This window comes from Hylaeus volcanicus, chromosome 8 (genome assembly GCF_026283585.1).
Source record: "Hylaeus volcanicus isolate JK05 chromosome 8, UHH_iyHylVolc1.0_haploid, whole genome shotgun sequence".
NCBI classification, from domain to species: domain Eukaryota; kingdom Metazoa; phylum Arthropoda; class Insecta; order Hymenoptera; family Colletidae; genus Hylaeus; species Hylaeus volcanicus.
Genome location: NC_071983.1, coordinates 10,208,016 through 10,230,196, shown reverse-complemented (window position 1 = coordinate 10,230,196; position 22,181 = coordinate 10,208,016). Strand labels below are relative to the sequence as shown.

At 38.8% G+C, this 22,181-nt stretch overlaps 1 protein-coding gene across 9 annotated transcripts in view; it reads right to left on the bottom strand.

Moving 5' to 3' along the window:
- Positions 1–22,181, bottom strand: part of LOC128881530 (protein scalloped) — a 216,707-nt gene that overhangs the window by 111,102 nt on the left and 83,424 nt on the right. For 7 of the 9 annotated variants that reach the window (XM_054132657.1, XM_054132655.1, XM_054132664.1 and 4 more), the window contains one exon: positions 12,823–12,903. The exons of the other annotated variants lie outside the window; for them this stretch is intronic. In XM_054132657.1, coding sequence (XP_053988632.1) covers positions 12,823–12,859 — 37 coding nt within the window. In that variant the 5' untranslated portion in view covers positions 12,860–12,903. The remainder of the gene's footprint in view (positions 1–12,822; positions 12,904–22,181) is intronic. 9 annotated transcript variants of the gene reach the window in all.

The window sequence follows — 22,181 nt, the reverse complement described above, 5'->3', positions numbered from 1 at the left end:
TACGCTGGCGATTGTTTCACGGATTACCAAACTAGGGGGTTATCAAACTGGATGTTGAAGTCTTTCTGTATAAATTTTGTGTAATTTATTAAAATATTATAGTTAAAATATATCGATGTTAACTATGTTTATATGCATATGAATTCTCCTCGATACAAAATCACTTACTCGAAAAATACTCCAAGTGTAAAGGGTTAATAGCGTCAGTTTAATTTCAGTTCAAAGCGTTTCTCACTCGACCCTGTATCGCCATGGAAACCTTTTAATGCTTCTCGGTGATATAAATTCTGTCAAAATTTCCGTCGAATGTTTATTCCCGCGTAATCCCAAACATCGGGATAGCCTGAAAGTGAGAGCTGCGGTTAGCGTGATTCACATTCGTGGAAGCGGCCTTAAGCGACTGATTGATTTTGCCACGACTGTAGCCGTGAACCAGCAAATCCGGCGGCGGTCACCGCGTCAACGATCGTGAAAGGATAGAGCCAGAGATAAAATCCGAGTGAAAGCGTGCCGAAGTAGTAGTTGGCTTGTCGAGTCGCTGATTTAGGGTTCGTTTCACGCCAAATAGATCACTTTTGCGCTGGATGTCAGGCATTTTATTCAAATTGAAATACGTTGCAGTACGTGCGAAAATAAGAGGAATCGAAACCGTCGTGTTCTGCTGGTTTCAAAACTGATCAAACGATACAAAGTCTTCGAATTGACAAGTTTCGTTTCCAAAAGGGAAAATAAAGGTGAAACGGTACGAAGGACCGTTTGTCGGCCGAGCTCGAGTAACTCCCTGGCCAGCGCTAATTTCATCGAGAATATTTCAGCGCAGAACGCCGTCGGGTGGCGGGTTTGGCCAGCGTGTCTGGGGTGGAAAGTTATGTTACGGTGTAACAGTGGATGGGTGACGGTCTCGCGCATGAATGCAGCTCCCGCGTCGTTTGCCGGCCGTTAGCAAGCGACAACGCGAGTTACGAGTTACGCACCGGCGTGCATGTAGTAGCCGCGGGCGTAAACGTTCCCGCAAAACTCGTGCACCCGCGACAGCCTTTCGACAAGTTAGAAATGAAGGCGTACTACTGCCCTGGCACCCTGGCAGCGAAACCTTCGAGCGTGTCGACGCTCGTCTCATTCGACAGATGATGTCGCGCTGGACGATACTGAGAAATTGTTACTGAATGGGCCAGCGAGTCTCGTCGCACAAGACCAGAAAGATAACATAAATCAAAGATTTGAGAAATGTGATCAATGTGACCTCTCAAATAAATTATTTATTACTCGATAGCCAAAAAAATGTCGTTTAATGGTGTTAATCTTTATTATTTAGGAAAATTATTATAAATATAAAAAAGTATGACTATACCAAGTGCTTTGAAACTTAAATTTAAGATTTTTCAAAAAGTGGAGTTAATTGATTAGTGGAGTGCTCATATTATAAATAAGGTAGGGGATCCAGACCTCTGGCTGTACTACGATTAAAAAGAGAAAGGAAATCGTGGTAGCCTACTTTTAATAATTAGATATATAATATATTTGCGTTTAATAATACAATACATTTACATTTAATAATATAATATATTTATAATATATAATATATTTTACGTTTACATTAATACAAGCACCGAGATATTAGGGTGAACCAAAAGTTCGTGGATTTTTTCCAGTGTTTTTTATTTGTGTAATTTTCTCCACTAATTTATTGATCGTTTCATTTTCATTCGTTTCAGTAAAATCATGGGAAATGTTGAGATTCGAGTACGTTACGTCACTACTGGAAGCAAGGAGAAAGAAACGAAAGAAACTTTTGGGACAACCTAATACTTTCTATCGCTACTAACGTGATATTAAAAAAAGCAAAAAATTTGAAACTGTGATGTCCAAAATGCAATCTCCAGATATTTTGCTCAAGGAACTATTTATTTTTATCGATCCGGCATTAAAAATTTGCACATTAGATGGCAAGATGTTCTTGATAACGAGGCTGATTGCATTATTGATCGATAGTAAAAGCTTGTTAAAAATTCATTGGTTTACATGTAATGTAAAAAAAAAAAAGACGATATTACTTTTCGGCCCCTCTAATATTTCATGAACATGTCCTGCGTAATATGCCCGACACGATCCTCATTTCTGTACCGGTTCTCCGTTTGCCCCTACAGGAAGTAAAAGGGAGGCGAATCGATCGAGAAGAGACATCGACGCGTCGAGGAGTGATCGCGTAACAAACGGTGGAAACGTCGAAGACGAAGGGACGGAGGCGGCGAAAACAAAGCAGCGGCAACGTTTGGAGCAGCGCGCAGCAGGGTGGCTGGTTTCCTCGCAGAAACGTGGACTGTTTCCACCGAAGTATGCGCGAGGAGCGAGCGAGCGAGCGAGGAAACAAGCCGCGACGGAAACGAGCGAGTCCGAGACGAGGGAAAAAGAGCCCGTGGCGCGCGCAACGACTCGGAAAGAGCAGGGTGACAAGTGCAGCGTAGGATGAAACCGAGGGAGGCGAGCAGCCGAGTGGCCAGCGCTGAACGCTGGTCCAGCTAAGAAAGGAGGGACGAAAGAAAGCAACCGAGCAACGGAGAACGTGTGCAGACGCGCCAATTACAAACTCGTCCGAAGACTGCCATTAAAAGTCACGACAAACAAACGACTTTCCCTTTTTGTCCTACCCGAACGCTCGATCGTCTTAACGATCATCGGTACACCTTCGCGTGATTTCAGCGACGAAGGAAGAAGGATCGACCGCGTATCCCTTCCTTCTGCCTTTCCAATTCGTTTCTTTGTCGCGATTCGCCTGCCTTTGATCTCGACAGGAGAACGATGCGCCGACATGCACCATCCCTCCCCCCCTCCCCCGCCCTCCTCTGTGGGGGCCGGTTCGACCGGATTTTCCACGGGCCCGTGTGCCACCGCTCGCTGACGACCACTGTCAGCCTTGTTTCGAGCCTTAAACAGCATCTACCGGCTTGTTTGATTACAAAATTATACCGATGCCCTGCGGATCCAAGTCTTCCTCTCTTTCTCGCTCTTTTTTACCCCCCGACACCATCGACCGCTATGTACGGCCCGCCAAGTGACGAACGCTCGTGATCGGGATACTCGATATTAACTTTACTTCCCTTGTACCGTTGCCAACACGGAAATTCTCGCCAAAGGCAATCGTGTCTTCGAATTGGACCTAAATTTGAGGGAACGAGGGGACAACTGTGTCGCGGCGTTTCTTGCTTGGACTCCTGCTGGCGTTGTACAGAAGAGAAAACGTTTCGAACGCTGTTGGAATAGGTTTAGGCCTTTAAACGCTCCATAGAATGGGATTCCATGGTTTGTGGCGGTTGGTCGTATGATCTGTCGTACAACACGTCGTACGACCAACCCCTTCGACCGTATGAATGAGAGTTGCATTGTCTGTGGCGCATACCATCACACAGTGCGGACAAATAGCAAAATTTCATTACTAATGTAAATATATTGTTATTTATTCAGAAACAAATTGAAATTAACCATAAACATTAATAAATTCACAACGAAATTAACAAATGTTGATTGTGGGACCTTCCTATGAATTACATGTTAATTATTCGTTGAAGATAGTAAGTGTCCACATATTTATGAACGAGGATGTACAACCACTAGGCGTTTATAATTATGAAACAGATTTATCATTCTTACCATAAATAAAAAATATATGTTCAAGTAAATACCCTAAAAGTCATTCCCTCATTGTGTCCCAAACACCAAATTCAAATGGATTCAAAATTTTAATTTGATAAGTTTCTTATAAAATGTCTGCTATGTTATTAATTATTCATTTATAATAGTACTGGCTGTACATATATGTGTATATAGTTAAAAAATGACGAACGAAATATCACAAAATATATTTTTCAGTTCGTTTTTAAAAAACAAATCATTCCCTTGTTACACAAGTTCATTTTCCTTTTAAGAATTTAGAATTTCAGGAAATCGTGTCAATATTTATAAATGAAAAAAATTGATCATTCGGATCGGAACGGTTGAAAACAAAGCGGCACTGCGCGAATCGCTCTGTCCATAAATTAATAATTAACGCCCCCGCAACTACCACCTGCGGTAGTTGGGATTATGGTCGAATTTCGAGCGACGCTGCGACCACGAATGAACTTAATACAGTGTATTGTAACGGTCGTATCGAACCGCGAAATTTAATATTGACCTGATATGTTCCTGAGAATGCGTTTCGGCGGCGGAAATTTGTTAAATCGAGTTTCTACGTAAATCTATAGAGTTTATTTGTAGTTGGGGCTCTAAAAACGGATCCAACGGAACCCATTCAGAATCTCAACGAATTTTTATTACTTTTCCATCGTTTCGAAAATAATTAGACTTCAAGGCTTGTAGAAACATGTCCAGTAGAAAAGTTTCGTTGCTATTTAAATTCAAAATTGACCAATTTCTACCATTGCTATTTAACGCCAAGAAACAAACGAATGAAAATGCATCTAATGTCAATCTAGAAAATCAACAAGCGAATGTGGAAAAGGTTTGATGATGAAACGAAACTTTTTTATATTTACAGTTTATTCACAGTTTCGAAAATAAAAATTGAAAAGTTAGAAGTTCGTTGCAAAAGTTGAGTTTCAGGCAAAAAGGTCTTCTGAGCTTTCAATTTTCATTTCTGAAACTCAACGTCCTATGAATAAATTGTAAATATAAAAAAGTTCCGTCTTATCATTTCCTATAAGCTGATATTTTATTAAAAATCACACCTCTACGACTCTTCGAATTTTCAGCAAAAATTGTTCCGCAGTCAAAGGGTTAGCATGTCAACTGCTACACCACTTACAATTCTGCAACTTGTAAAATTGTAATTAAGGTCTCTGTCATCGAGGACGACGTAAAATAACTTTGTAAACCCAGATGCGTCGAATCATCGGCGAAAGCCATGACACGTATTTATTCGCACCATGATGATCGAGGAAGTGCGTATTGTTAGAAAACATGACTTTTGGTTTATGGCTTTTGAGTGAACAGCAAATGTGACTTATGAGTTCATGTCAAATCGTAGACACTTTAGTGAAAGTTCCGTCAATATTGGAAAGGTATTGGCTAGCCAGCATCCACCTTCTAACTGCAGAAACCATGGGAGAGAGACGATCGATCAAAGAATTAATTTTCACGGTCGACATACATTTAATTATTGAGTGTCGGATAATAGAAATTATTAGTCCACTGTACGCAAGAATGTAATTATGAGTTTAACTCATTCACTGTCAGGCAAATTTAAAGCGTTTTGCTACGTGCACCAGGATTTAATACAGATGTGTAATGTAAGTTATTAGTGTTTTAATACCATTTCCAACGTACGGTTCCCTTTGCGCCAGGTAGCCAACGTTCTTTAACATTCTGGCCTATTTTCACGAGTCCGGCTAGTGATGAAAATTTTAAGTCAAACTTGAAAATCACGGTCACCTATCTTGTGCTGCACCCCACGAAGCGCTAGAACGTTGGCTTGTGATCTAGGTTATTATGTTGGTAATAAAAAGTGATATTAAATTTATTATTTTAAAATGAAAATTTACGATTTTCTTTTGCAATAATTCGTGACTCAAAAAACTATAAATTTATCCCTTGAATAATTGCAATCAATTTGAACTACGAGACATCTCGTAGTTGCCAGTGAATGGGTTAAGGTAATTCCATGGATCCATCTTTCTATTACCATTATCCGTGCACTGCAAATGTGTGACGTTTAGGATGGTAAGGGGGTATGCAACAAAGTGCTTATAGAAGAATGTGTTTCAAGCATCTTCGGTGATGACAAATTCAACAATAGGTTCTGGATGACTTTAGGTCATGGCTACTTTATTCACTTATTTATTTAAATAGGAATAAACCAGACTTAACCCAGACCTAACCCATACACAGACTGTAATAATAGAGGATGTAAGATTGCAAGGTTGTTACAATACACCACTACGCATTTCTATGGACAATAGTTAGAGTTCTTGCCTGCTTGAGCATGTTAATTGTACGTATTTATACTTCCATTGCTTTTTTATACATTGGAAACTATAACTATGTTACTAGCTAGTAATTTTAAAGTTGATAGTTTTAATGTCGAGTTCGCCCTTCCTACCTCAAATGCCTCGTATGTACTACGCTAAATTTTAAATGAACTAATGTTAACGCCTCCGATTTCTAAGATCCCGAGATTGATATTGCTTTAGCCATTCTATCGAACACTGAAAGCTTAAACGACTACTCGAGGCGAGTAATTCTTCGCGACTTTCAAACCTAGCTAAATGGAAATTTGATTTCGAACACGGAGAAGATGCAAAGCTTATTTGTATGTAGATGAGAAAGATTGGAGCAAAAAAGAAACAGTATACCGTCAGACCAGTGATTCTCAATCTTTGCATAAGCTCGTCTCGCGTTACGTAATGAGCAAATAATTTTTCAAAAATGTGTCACATATTTATGCAACACCGATCAATTACTGTATGAGTGTACACTTGTACAGACATAGCAGTAGCAGATTTCTGGAGATAGGTTTTTAATTACGTGTCAGTTTTAAATGCGTTAATAGTATAATTTAGTGAAGAAAACAAAACATTAAAATATGATGCAGTAGTACTTGAATTACTTGAAAGAAATCGGTCTAATAATTTATTTATTAACCCTTTCAGATCTGGCGCGGACAATTGAGGATACAAAATTTAAAAATTACCGACACTATAATTAAGAGCGAATGTCCTTATTTGTACACACGAAGAAAAACCAGTTTTCCTCGAAAACTACACTATTGTGTTTTTTTTCTTAATTTTTCCATATTAATTTTAGCCAATTAAATTACATTAGTACGAGAAAAAAAATAATTCATGTCTGAAATGGTTAAGGTGTAACGCCAACGTTTGAAAATTTGTTGTTTCTTTAAAATCGCGACTTGGATAACCGTATTATTACATTAATCCTAAAGAGACTATGAACGATAGATTATAGACACTTTGGTTTTTTAAGAGATTTGTAACATGACCATCTTTATATAGAAAGTTATTACGATATTAAATAGTAAACCTGAACAATACAAAGAACGAAATTATGTTTACACCAACTAAATATTATCGATAGATTTTGTGCAATTCCACGATCCACTTCTAGGTTATAGGTTGAGAAGCACTGGCGTAGACGGATGCAGGATCTTGTGAAAGATTTTCTGTCGTAACGAGTACGTATATTGTAGATTAAATGGATTTAATTGATTTTTCCTGTTTTATAAGAGGTATTTTATTCGACATTATTTTCTATTTCAAAACAACATTGTCAACTCCTTTGCTTTTAAAAATACCTACTCACATTGTATTACTTGTGCATCAAATAAAGAGGAAGAAATATACTAAAGACGTTTAGAATAGAAACATTAGAACCTTATTATCAACTATTATGAGTACTTGGAATATTTGCATAATTTTTTTGTGAAAACAAAAATTTAGTTTTTGAAGGTTATGCAAATGTTACAATAATTCAACGCTGATCTGAAAAATTTAAAGCTGGTGATTTTTTATTAGGAAATTAACTTATTCATCATCGTTTTCTATCCTTTGATTGTATAATTAATGCAGAATCCTATTACAATGTAACAGAAGAAATGCATTCAAAATTAATAAAAATACAGAATTACGTAAAAATTATTCTAATCAAATGTACAATGTTTTATTAAAAATAGTTTTATATATGTAGTTCGAGTTTCATCTGTATAAACGACATTCCATATGTATCAGGTGGACTGCAGAGTAATGTCGTTTTTGCCATCTTAAATAATTGTTTATCATTTATCAGCTCATTGATTTTTCTGGCATTGAAAATTTGCAGACTAGGTGACGAAAGGCTGCTGACAATGAGAGCGATTATATAATGAATCAAAGACAGAAATTTATTGGAAAGTTTCAATTTATTGTAAAAGAAACGACATTACTATTCGGTCAACCTAATACCAACTTAATAGTAGAACCTGAAGACTAGCCAACGACCATGAGAGACACAACGCGTCGAGGCAATCGCGGTCCGCTGGGAAAATCGTGGGACATCGCCGATTCCAGAGAGATTCGCTCGGATACGATTTTCCAGAAAGCGTGGCGAATGATCGCGAGCGCGCAAACGGCTTCGACGATTGTGCAAAGATCCAGGCTGTGCACGATACATATGTATCAGGAATACATATATTAGCGCGTGTAGTACGTAGCGGTGAGCCAGGCCGAGGTGTATCGAGGTCGACCGGTTCTCCAACAGCCGTCAGCCGTTAAGGGACATTGCGACACACGCGCCAGCGCCGGGTTCTCCCTCGTTCTCTCCTTCGTCTTTTGCGCCGACCCGCACTGGGGAACTCTCCAGGAATTGCGAATAAATTGTTATTAGCTCTTACTCCAAGCAACGTCGCCGATCGGGTACCCTTTTACCTACGCGACGACCTCCGATCGAATGCCACGTTTCTTCGACCTCTCCAGGAACGCGATTCGATCACCACGAGCTGGTCATCGATACCTTCTTAACACATTCGCGACCGATTACGTGAATTCGCGTCACATCAAATTCTATTTCTGGTTATGACAAAATTATGAACATCTTTTTGTTTTATTCGCTACATATTTACGGCGAAATTTTGTTAATAAAGTGTCCGAAGTTTGTGAATTTTTAATGTGTCGTACGGGATGGTAGTAGACAGCTATTTAGTGTAAATGAAATGTCACAGTTTTTTATGGCATAGTTTAAAAATTTGAACGCACAACTGCCGCGTAGAAATTAGAGCGATAATTTATAAATTTATACGTAAATTGTTTGTCAGATTGTGATGATAACAGTGACGTGACGACGAACATTGTCGAAAATTTAGATCAATTCTATTAAATAAATGACACTATTTAATGATACCAAAAGTGTACAACTGGTCTTGTTAGGTCTGGCGTCCGCAATTCAGGACACAACATTTAAAAAGACTCATGCATTACCGACACTATCGTTTAGGGCGAATGTCCTTATTTGTGCACACGAAGAAAGATCAGATTTCCTACACTACGTTACGCTATTAGGATTTTTTTTTTATTTTTTCCATACTAATTTTAGTCCAAGTTAACAACAAAAATTAAATTACTTATTACGAGAAAGTTCAGGTCTAAAAGGGTTGAACACCTTATCTTCAGAAAAAGTTTTTTAAATTCCTAGTGAAAAGTCCTGTCACTTATGTGTATGGGTGACGTGGCTGTAAACGTATTAAGGATTTACTATAGCAGTGCAATTCAGTGTTGTCTTTTCTTTTAATACTTTTTAGTTATAACGATTGCATCCAATGATACAGTGAAATGCGTTGGGAAAATCATAATCGGCGCACTTTCGGCCATCTTAGTGATAAACCGAATGCCGATGCGCCTTTGTTTTCACGTCGACACGAACGTGTCACGCGCTCGACCAGTCCGATCGCTGCACTGCGACTACATATTCACATGCGTTCAAAATGTCTACTTCCTGACTGCTGCTTTTTGCAGTCGACTTTTTGTTTCCAAAGCCTGATCTAGGCTCAGAAGAACGTCTCATCGCGCGTGCAAATGATCTGGCATTCAACAATCAAAGTTCACGCGTGACTGAAAATTCGAATAACCGGTACCAGGATAACCAGTCGTTCTATTGCGATAGGCGGTCGGATTTATAGCCGGGACAATCTGTCGGTTATTTTAATACTCGCGCTGGAAAGCACGTAACACCCGGCGTAGTTAAGAATATATCGGAGCCGAGCCATTTTTACTAACAACCGAGCCACGGTTTAGCGGGAGACCGGTCATTTTTACTTTCTATTCTTTTTCCCGCCGAGAGACACGTATCGCGAAGCCACGGTTCACGGGAATCGTAATTGGCCCCGATCCGATTGACGTTGATGAAGCTATCGCAAGAAACACTTTGGGACAATTAACCTTCTCGATAATTACCGGTTCCGCGGTGTTAAAAACGACAGCCGATCGGAAAGAGAGCGAAAAGCGACGGCTGCTGGGTATTTTTCTTGGCACTCGAGCCGATCGAGCACACGGTGGGCAAAACGTTTTTGAGTATAATAAAAGCCGTTCGTTATGAATAGACTGCGGATCTATATGCAAAATAAAATCATTGCGAACGTATATAACTACAAACATTGAATCTAAATGGGAATTTATTTTTATTATTAAATGTTATAATATAAACTTTACTTTCGATATTTTTGTTTGACATACATTAATATACTTTGATAATTTGACATTCTTTCGATTGAATCTAGATAGAAATTTAGTTTTATTAGTAAATGTTATAATATGAACATGAATTCCTTGCACATTTCCTATATATGCATAAAAGTCCGCAGTCTAGTTATGAAAGTGGAGTAAGTCCATCTTCTTGTAAACCGAAGTTACCGCAAGCTTAGCCAGTCAGCTGTGGCGACTTCTTTCCAGATCGCGCACCTATGCAATTTCGCTAGAATTGCACTATGAAGAAAATTAGTCGTCAAACTCAGAGCAAACGACGCTGTTAAAATATTGAATCAAAAAGACGACTATATTTTATAAATGAACAATTTTAATACTAATATTTACTCATTCGCTTAACATGGACATATACTGCATACACAGTAATCGATCAAATTAGGAAAACTCAAATATCTACCAAAGTTAAAAATACAGACTGCTGCTATCGAGTGGTATTCGCTAAACCAAAGTGTACCGATAACATTTGATGTGTGCGGCGTTTTTTTAATCATTGCGCATGATGTAGGGGTACCTATTTCTACCGTGATGGGACAAATGATTAGTCTCAGAGACACTTTTTTTCAATTTAATCAAAAAATATATCACATGGTATTAAATCGAATAATGCATGAAACAATTGTATAAGAACTGTATACAAAAGTTTGAAAACGGTTATTTGACCAGTCGTGATGGGATTAGTGTGAATTTTTAAATAAAAACAAATTTTGTAAACGGTTAAAAAACGACATTAACACTTCACCGATTGGTACGAATTGTAATATATTATACAAACATTGATCAAAAACCGATTCTACTAGACAAAATAAAGATTGAATAGTACCAATGTTCTCGAAATAAAAAATATTATCGAATTTAATTATATGCCCAATCGCTACCGGACGGTAAACTGTTGATTACGAATACCTTTAATACATTATTTGATTTAATCGCATTGGCGAAAAACAAAGGAGAGAAAAAAATGAGAAAGAAAAACAAGGAAATCACGCACGGCGCACAGGGAACCGCAATCGGTGCGGCAACGGTGCCAATGATAAAATCCCGCCGGACGCAAACTGCAGCGCGATGCAGTCCGCAGAGAGAACAGTGCACTGCGGCACGGAGCGGCAAAGAGCGAGATCTCGTTCGTGAAAGTAACGGGCCTCGCGTTTGTATTTTTCAATGCAACCACGCGCCGCGGCCGCGCCGCTCCGCTCGGCGGGTTTATGATTTTGCTTAATTAATGGTTCTCTCTCGCCTCCCCCGTCGACGGGTCCATCCCTTCGAGAGCACCGAGTTACCGCCACCCCGTCGCCCTCCCGCCCATCAACCACCCCCTTCCCTCCCACGGCCAGCTGGCCGACCAGAAACGGCAGTCCGGTGGCCATTAGCCTGCACGGATTGCGCAATTTCGGGAAATTGCGAAGTAATTCGCGGTTGTGGCCACTCTCTGCTCGCCGCGAGAGGAACGGAGAGACCGACTGTTCCGAGAGAGGGATGGACCGAGCGCGGTAGAGAGATATTCGTCGCGGATTCGAGGAAAGGACGCTCGCCCGCGGCCGCGACCGTTGAAGCTTTTGCGCCGCGGGCTGCAGGCTTCGACCCCTTGTGTGTTTCGCGGCAATCGATTCCACCAAGAACCGGAAAGGGGGCAGAACGGAGACAATTGACCCGTTCGTTATTATGATGTGCAAAAGAGGGAAAACTTAATATTCACCCTCTTTTTATGCGACTGCTAATAGTTTATCGAACAATATACTGATAGAAAAGAAAGCGAGAACAATTCTATAATACTAAATGAAACGACACGCACGCGATGTGAACGCCTCGTTCTAACTGACAGTTGTGCGACGATAAAACCGCGTGTTTTGTAACGTAATGAGAGGTATTATTTATGTTTGAAATATTATATTATTGTAAGTAGCAGATTTGTAGAACTCAAGGAGTGTTCATAATGATGGAGAAATTCATTAATATGTTTTTTTTTTTGAAAATTACAAAGTTTATTTATTTAATTTCGTTAAAAAGAAGGCGAATCGAACATTATTGTTTCCTTTTTGTTCTGCATTAAATATATGAGATAAGTTATCCATAATAAAATTTTGTATTTACCACTTGTTCTACTATGTAAAAATTAGCTGAACACTTTCGTCCACCAGTTCATAAAACGAAGGTTCTACTGTGTTTGAGGTTCTACTTATTTTACTATAATTTAATAATCGACAACGTAAAAACGCAATATTATGCTAGAGAAACGTTAAAGTAATCAATAATCACGCGATTAAGAATACATAATATAACACACCGTGTTAAAAGCTTCAGAGATTTGTTTTCTACCGTGACAACAACTAGTGGTTCACAATAATAATAATTATAATAAGAATATAATAATAATAAGAAGAATAATGATAGTAATAATAATAATAATAGTAAGAGCACCATCACCACCACCACCACCACCGCCGCCATCAGCATCGCGTTCAAAGATGAAAAAAGTCAGCAAACGGATAGATAGCAGAGAATAATAGATTGTGACGAACAGTCGCGATCGATGGCGGTCAGCTTAATAAAATGGGAAAAAATAAAAAAGAAATGGTTACAATACCGATGCTATTCTGAGTACTGAGTTCCCAGTCTTTCATGAGGATTTCTCGGGCAGGTCAGGATGACAGCGACGTGGGTGCACCTACAATGCAGACAGTGAGATCGTACATGTAGAAATTTGTCAACATTCGAAGTAATGCGAACGTTGAATATTCGCTAAAAGTATTCAGCCGTAACTTGTATCGAATAAATAATAACAATTTAACGATAAAAATTGTTTATCTTTGAATCGTTATTCGCTAATTTCATATAAATAATAATGTTGCCCATCTCTGACGCATTTATTACACTGTAAAACATTCGCAAAGTAATTCTCGCTTTCGAGTGACAAAATCTGAGCCATCAATTTGCTCGAAAACGAGTTAAGTAGCGATTTCAATTCGAAATTAAGGCTGCCTGTGCAGGTATAATACTTTCCGACGGGAGAAACGAATGAGATACACCGAAAGTGAGCGCGATACGGTAACAGCGAGCGTGATTCGCATTACACGCGCTCGATAAACGTAACTTTAAAGCGATGCCGCTCGCATACCAGTATGCCAGCCACTATTGCGAAATAGATATTCTTATATTTTTCCATATAGCGTTATGACGGCATTCTCAATGGTCTCGTCAGATTTCCATGAATAAAATAGGTCGAAAATGGCCTTTATCTAGAGAGTAAGTGTTGTGATTTATTAATTAACCGACTTCCAAAGGAGGAGGTTACTCGATTCGACATGTATTTTCATTTTTTTTTTTTAAACGTTCGTTCACCGATTACGTCGTGACCCAGGTGGTTCCGTTATCAAGACATGTTGCGAGTTTTCATTTTTTTACTTGTGTTTTCTTGCAAAAAACCGAAAAATTTTGTAGTGCTTCTTACTCCGAGACGGATGGACCAATCGGATAGAAACTTCTTGGATCTGGTAGAGCATCACTGCTACTTGATTCAAAAAAAAAAAGAACCTTCGACTTATTCAATTCATGATTCCTGATTTGGAAAATTTGTAATGAAATAGCTTCGAGCGCAAAGGGTTAAAAGATAAAGACAAGAAATTGCAGGCGATCTGGCACAGCAGAATCTAATAATAATTTGTACGCGAGCGAGTTTTTCTTGCATTAGCTAGAAAGGACCGGACGTCCCGACTTTCACGCGGCCACGCGGTGAAATCGCCGCGTTATAATCCGCCGGCAAAGCGACTCGCGGTTACGCTCGCGAGCATCTTCGGAAAGCGTGGAGGCGAGCGTTGGCGAACAAACAAGTTACATATTGCAAATATAACGTGCACGCTTCTTGCTCTCCTTTTCGAGCACGAATTACGTAACGAGCGGCACGAATCACCGATTTTCTTCGCCAAGCGCGAGACGTCCGAAGTAATTAACGGAGACGAGTGACAGCAAGCCACCCCTGTACATGTGCTACGATTCCTCGTGCACCGTGAGTCACAAATTATTGGCACACACGGGAAGTGACAGGGATATGAAAGATTAACACTTGAGAAGAAAATCTTACATCATAGAGAGTTGTTTTTGTTGTGTAGTAATAGACCTCCAAATGGTTTTCAATAGGAGTTTTTTTTTTATTATATTGATTTATAGTATACCAAAGAAGTAAAATAAGCAATGTTTAATACTGGCACGTGTACATATGCATTGATAGGTTATATAAAACAGAAATTTGTTTTGCAGCCTGCATATATGCGACACATCTTAATAAAAGGGAATTAAATAGATTTAAAGACCCGAGCTGTCAGTGTGGTTGTTCAGAGCATAATCTCAATCATGTAATATGCCAATGCCGAATCCTTAATTGCAATAGGAATGACATGATTCGTAACCTTTGTAAAATTGGTCTTCATCCGCCTCATACAACAGATGTATGCCTCAGCAAACCAATGATTCGACCATTACTAATTATATTTAAGTTTCTAAAATCTCATGGTTTATCGTCGTAAGTCATATATTGTTCCTTATCTACTATCAAGTAATACTGTACATATTTAATATATATATCTAAGTTTGAGTTCTATGTAATACCGTAATGTGTACTGTTTGATTTAATTATAATTTAATTTACTTTCTTTTATGACCAGTTTTGAAATTATTCATCTACACATAGTCCAATAAGGAGTCCCTTATATGTTTATTCATTTTTTAAGGAAAATGATGTGTATCTGATGTATTCGTAAATGAATGCCACAAATATTTTGCCGGTAGTATTTAATAATTACTTGACAAAATCACTTTTAAAGTCTAAGTAAGTAATTTTAGTTAAATAAGCTTTGTCGTGTAGTTAACATGCATTTCAAACTGTGATAACCAATATATAAAAAAATAATTTGATCATAGAATTACTTTTTTTTTCATTATGGCGAAAATTTAAGATAAATAAAAATTGTTAAAATGTATTTCCTTTTTCTTTTTTAACCGGTTCGTATTAAATTCAGCTCTAGGCAGCCAGCCAAGAATTTTCCTTTAGTCGAGGTGTCCGTGGGAATGTAAATCAAGAAACGCTGACATAACCCCTGAATAAATTCTAAAGTGTTGGTTTCAGGTTAAACGATGAAAGGCGATGCTGCGAGTCCACATTTAGCAGAAGTCGAGTCTCATGCGTTAAACACATGTTTGGAGCATCGAGTGAATACGGTGTTGTGCATGAAGTAATCAAAGAAATGTACAAAAATAATGGATGTACGGGAGATAGGTTGTAAGACGCGTATTTTTCGAAGTTATGGAAGATAAAGTGCGAGGCGAGGTGTTTCGGAAGTATCTAAATTTAAATACCGCGTTTAACACGTTCACGCCGGCAGTGTCCATCGGTGGCTCACACTTATACAGGGTGTCCCAGCCTAAGTGATACAGAGCTCTAACTCGAAAACTATCGGCCGAATGGAAAATTTCAAATATGGAAATTGCATGGTAAAATGGGCCTCATGTTTCAGCGAGAAGGAATTTTTGTTAACTTTGTTATTTAACGAGATATGATGGTCAAATTTCGTTTTTCAAACGGAACTATATATATTTTTTTTTATACCGTGTGATAGTACATTACAGGACGAATTCATTATGCTTTAATGTATTTACCCGATTTTTATTAGTTTTCAAGCTATAACGCTTCAAAGTTTGAACCCAAAGTTTCAACGCTTAAACCCTTTTTTATGGTTCTCACTGCCTGTTGTGTTTGTCGGTAATTTTAAACAGTATGATTCTAAATCTCGAACACAACGCATGTATCATTCTAGACGAACTTAAAGTTATTATGAAAGTTAATCTCGTTTCTTTATCAAACAAAATCCGTATCCTCTAATCGCATCCTTAACACGAGGAAACGGAAGACATGTAAACTTCTAAACTACGAATACAATTTTATGCCGATCTCGAGATGCCTTGGATGAAGTGAACTTGTGTCGTTAATTTATTTCGTGGAGTTGTCTCAAACGATGAAACAAGTGAAGCTCAAAACGATTTTCAAGCTCGTAAATCGAACAGCAAGAGAGGGAGAGAGAGAGAGAGAGAAGGCCTGGCGCGATCGAGGAATTTAAAAATAGGTCGAGATATCTTTCGTATTTTCAGAAGTTTGTCCCGACATAAAAGCTGTCGCGTCTTTGCTCTTAGCAAATTTTCATCAGGCAGTTTATCGCGTTAAAAAAAAAAAGAAAAAAGAAAAAAGAAAAGAAAAGAAGAAAACGCGACATCTGTACACGAGAAACACGTTTTACACTGGTAGCGAGTAAAACAGAATTATAGGTTGGGCTTTACTCTCTCGACTCACAATGAAACGTTGTCTTCAGACAATTGGAAACTGCATAATCTAGCAATTATGGGAGAACTTATTTCTGTAACTTTATTGTATTCATGAATTCTATCTAGATTTATTTTCTTTAGACACTTCACCTTTAGTATTGTACTTGTTTAGGTCCTTGTCTTAATCTGATGGCCAATTTCAATGTACCTACACGTATCTATAGTTCAGTAGCTAATAAATATTGCTTATTGTTGTTCTTCTAATATATTACAAGATTGCTTGGCAATTATCGAGCAGTGAGTCTCCCTTTTCCAAGCCTTCTAACCTCGCAGAGTATAAATAAAAAGTTTGCATATAGACACGAAACCCCGTGGAAAATAAGCTTTATCGCGAATAATAGCGACAAGAGTACAGTAACTGTTGTTTATATTCTCGTCTATTTGGCGTGCAGCCGTGGCCGCACTTCCTTTTGTCCTGCCTCCTTTGAACTCGCTAAAAAAATCCACGACAAGGCGAGCTTCCGGGTATAAAGCTGAGTATCCATGAAAGAATGCGAAGTCTCGAGGAACGCTCTTCTCTACGCGGAAAGGAATCTCGAGGGTGAACCGTGCCTTAGGCATCATCGAGACATCGAGAACGATGCCCCGGGCATTAGGAAGCTACACGGTACGCCATCGTGATCTACTCGTAAAGGTGAATCTAGATAAGATTCCAGGAAAATTGCGGCGCTTCTCGAAACATTACAATTCATTATCTCCGTTTCTCTGCCGCCTTGAGAGCTGCGTCATCTGAATCATGACTATTACTGTCGCGGGCTCTTTTATACCATCCGCGGATACCGGTGGGTTTACTGCGTGATTTCCCTTCGCTAACGTACCTGCCAACTCACCGCTGAATCCTCAATAAATATTGATAATTACCTATATTTCTCACCCATAGACTCGCGACATTGTCGCAAATTGGATAGGTGTCGTCGATTAACGTCACCTTGAATTACCGTTTGCTTCATACAGTATTATAATTCGTTCTTCAAAGTTCAATTTATTGCTGATAGGTCGTCGTTCAATTTGGAAGAATTGAGAAAAGAAGACGATTCGAAACTAGACTTGACTGTGTTGTGGCCAAGGATTTTTCATTTTCAGCAGTGATGGGCAAAATCGTAATCGCAAATACGAATACGATTGTAATCGAATGTTTTCGAGTTGTGATTACAAATACGATTACGACCGTATTTTTAAAGGTTTAATGCCATAGAAATTCTTTACCTCGAAACCGACATCAGATTCGTGTTCCTCGCATTAACGTCACGCCAATAGTTACTATTGCTCCCTCGCTCTATCTTGTTCATGGCCTTCGTCACGCGGTAGCTTTGTAGATGTGACCGATTCGGCCAATACCGAAAATGCGTGTGAGTAGAGGTGTCGCCGTTGCGCGATAGCCAATTGGGCTGCCTCGTCAACTCCTAAGCAACGGACAATAGGTCCTAAATAATGTCTTTAGAGATATACTTTGAATACAATTGAGTTAACGTCTGTTCTTGATCCTTCAAAGTTTCAATCCTCAAAGGGCAGTCCCATATTCCATCCATCAGCTCTAGTTAATAATTATCACAAATTTCTCAAGTAAAAAATCCCATAAATGTGACGTCCTGAAGCATAGATCTTTTTAGAAACCTACATCTTCAGTTACACGTTGTGAATCCTACACAACTTCCCGTCCAATTACGCAATAGCTGCGGTTGATATTTAACCCTTCGCATTGTTCGTCGAGCCAGGTGATCGCCGCTCGGTATTTCTCGTTGAAGCGATTTTAAGGCCGAAGTTGGAGGAAAATTGTAGGCAATGTCTGCCAGGTTGCTGACGGTTCTTGGGGATCGAAAGGTCGCGGATGCCCAGGCAAAAAGAACGAACGGAGTTCAAAAGCGTATTGCTCATTCGCTGAAGTCGACCAATTAGCACGCTTATCAAGAAGGCTAATGGAGGTCGTGTTCAAGCCGCGGAACGCTTCTTGACTTGTGCGCTGCCAGTGCACGACAAGATGTTTGAATCGCGCTGGCTGCGTCGAGCGTTTGGATCGCGCACGCACACGCGTGCAAGAGTGTACGTTGCAAAAGTAATTTTTAGAATCGGTCGAACGCAACGTTCGCTAAGTAACGATTCGACGAGCGCGATCCTAGTACTAACGCTGTTTCAATCCTCGTCAGATAGGAGGGAAATACTCGTTACGTAATTTACAGGACGGGGTTATTTGAAGAAAACAACGGGTGAAATGTGCGTTATAACCATGCGAGTACATAGTTGTTTATACTTTAGCGATTGCTGTGAGGTACATACATATGTATGTCGGAGGATGATCGTGCTTCGCACGCTGGTTTACTCGTAATCAGAGTTAGACAAACTGTACCTTAACACCTCGGTCGTCACGTCACCCATATGTGTATAAGTCGTTCGCTGCACAAATCGATTAACTCCATCAGTCACATAAAAATTGTAACATTATTGACCATTATTTTTTGGCTATTCTTTCTTATTAATTGTATATACCGTTAGGTGATAGCTGCATCTGTATTTATGCATTCTACGATATTTATTTAAATTTATATTATAAAGGGAATTTTAAAAAACAATGTACATCATTTCATCACATTTCTCAACCGACACCGCTTATTTTACACTGTTTATTTTAAAGACTATGCCGCCTTTATCGCGCTATTCTACATATATATGTATATAAAGATATAAATAAAAAATGAATATATATATATATTTGATGAATGAACATCGATAAATAAATCTATTGCAAACTTGTTATTATGTAGTATTACTACACACGATAGAATAAAATGTGTCAACATAAACACAAAAGCAAGTGTACATGGCTTAAAAAAACAGCAAATCAACAGTGAAATACAACACTGGAGTTCAGGAGCGAAGGAAACTTCGTCTGTGCATCGATGCGACTGAAATTCCCGTCAGTTTTTCAGACTGTAAACTCGTCACAAAGTCATCCTTACCGGTTCTACGCCAAAGTGTGTCGAGAATGGCGCTGCGCGAACCTCGACGTTTTCTCTGATTGCAACCGATGGTGTTTCAGGTTTCAAAAGTCAACGATGGTCGCATTTAAAAAAACCCAGCGACACAATCGATTCGTGGAATCCATGTTTAGCTAAGCGGCAATAAAAACATTGTTTACAGTGAGTGTAGAAAGTATTCGTACACCGATCAATTTCCAAAAAAAACTGTGTAAAATTGTAATTTATTAATTTATTTTTTATAAACAGTGACATTCTACGTATTCTCGAAAATCTCTAGAATAGATAGATTACAAAAAAGAAAATAGCTATTTACGTAAGTTGCGAAATTAACAAGAAGAAAACAATTAATCGATAGAAATGTTGAAGCAATAAGTATTCGTACAACTGTTTCATTTTTAAAACTTGATTAAAAAAAAAGAAAATTTACGTTAATTTCTAAATATATCATTCTTCCTTCGAGGGATTTCCTATTGATTTTATTCTTGCATGTAGTCTTCTACATCAAGCTGTCTATATTAGTCTATTATTTCATTTAGAGATTCTAATCATCGCACGTCACGATCGATCTCCGTTCCTAATAATCAACAAAACAATGTAGTTTAATTTCAAGGCAATTGTTGCAATCTGGTCTGTCGAACGCAACGTGGATCAGTGTTTTCCGCAGGTCAGATCAGCAGAACGAAAACAGGATATGGCGCGGAATGGATGGCAATGGATTACTAGCAGCACACAATTAACACGACTGAGGTATCCGTTTGATTTTGCACGATCTACCCCTCCTACCCGTCCAGGTAACCATCCGGAGCGGTCTGTCGGTTCGCCTCTTTATCAGGATAATCCACCTCCTACGCGTTTCTCCCCGGCAGCGCCGCGCAGACGGAAAGCTACGGGCGCATTTAATTTGCAAATGCAGATTGCTTTTCATTTTAATATAAATTGTTCGAAACAAAGGCAGTAATTATGGCGTGCTCTCGTCGCTTTGAAAACGCTGGTTGCTCGTTACCCCTCGCGGCCAGTTCGCTCACCCTTTGCGCTTTTACCCACCCCTCTGTCCCTGTCCCCGCCCTCCCCTCCCCTCGCCCTTGGCATTCGGTTTGATTCGACAAAGAAGGCGAACGAAATTCGATCACGGTTCACTCCGACGCGAAAAATACACGGAAAAATGGAACTCGCGATTCATCGATGATCGACTTGCAACTATGAATCATCGAACCGATGAGCTACGGCCGTCGCGTTCTCGTAATTATATAAAATCCTTCTTCGAGCGCGTGATCCAGTCGGCGTTATTAACCTTGGCGAAACTGGCTCGTAACACCGATAACAAAATCGCGCGTAATTAAACGAATTGTTACAAGGTGGCCTGTCGAACAAATGCAAGTTTACGGTAACGTTACTTGTTGCAGCGTCGCGTCGCCGCGCAACGCTGGGGATTAACGTTTCACCGTTGCTCGCCGTCGTTGTTCCTGAATGTGATTAAATATAAAAGCTCTTCTCGTTTGCAGTGGACCGAAACTCCTCTCGTATTTACTGGCTTGCCTCTGCGGGCGAAAATTATCGTCGTGATTTTATCAAACACGAATTAAGTTATAAAATGAAATTCATATGGTTGGATCATAGAACGATAATGGTGGGTTCGTTAAGGGTTTAGTCGCAGTCAGGAAGAGGAAAAACGACATTTCTTTGTGATTCTTTTTGTAGCTTTCGAAAATAGATTGGTCTAGCGGGTCCCTGAACGAAGGATTTTGGAAAAAATTCATTTAAAACAAGATGGCGTACATTTGAAGTTGATTTTCAATTTTTTCACTAAAATTAAACGATTCAATGGATGATAAAAAAAAAAGTATACAAGAAAATAATAATTAAAATAAATGGTTCCTGTACGAATACTTATTACGCTGACTGCGTATGATATCTTGAAACTAAATGACCCCTAGTTAAGACCGCGTATTTTAAACTCGATCTGAAGCAAAATGAAATGATATAGTTTCAAAACATATTTTGGTAAGACATTTCGAGGAGAATACAATGATCCATGGTTAAAGATTATTCTAGGATACACAGGCCAACTGTAATGGAAATCATCCTGCGGTTTATCGAGGATAATTTCATACTCCAGTGAAACAATGACCACAAACAACCGTTGGAACGCAGAAGAAGATAATTATCCCTAGCATTCACTGCCACGATACACTCCCATTAGAAAAGTCCATCTGATAAAATACTTATAAATATTAGGTTGTCCCATAAGTTTGTGCTGCAAGCTGTGTCAATATTTAACAACAAAAAAACTACAGAAATTCTATAGTGACGATATAATGGCCATGTCAGAAAGGTGGGAAAATATTATAAAATGAGAGAGATTACCTTTTTATTTTATAAAACTTAAGGGTATGTTTCACATATTAATTTCAGTAGCAGAAGTATAAGGTGGCATGAACTTTTACGACGACCTAATACATATAATATAATATATAAATACTTATAATCAATACGGACCTATTCTTTCAAAACTATTCTCAATCTGACAAGCTACGACAGACTGAAAACTAAAAATGTTCAAGATAGTACAATTTATGTTTGCAGTCTATCTTCATCGAAC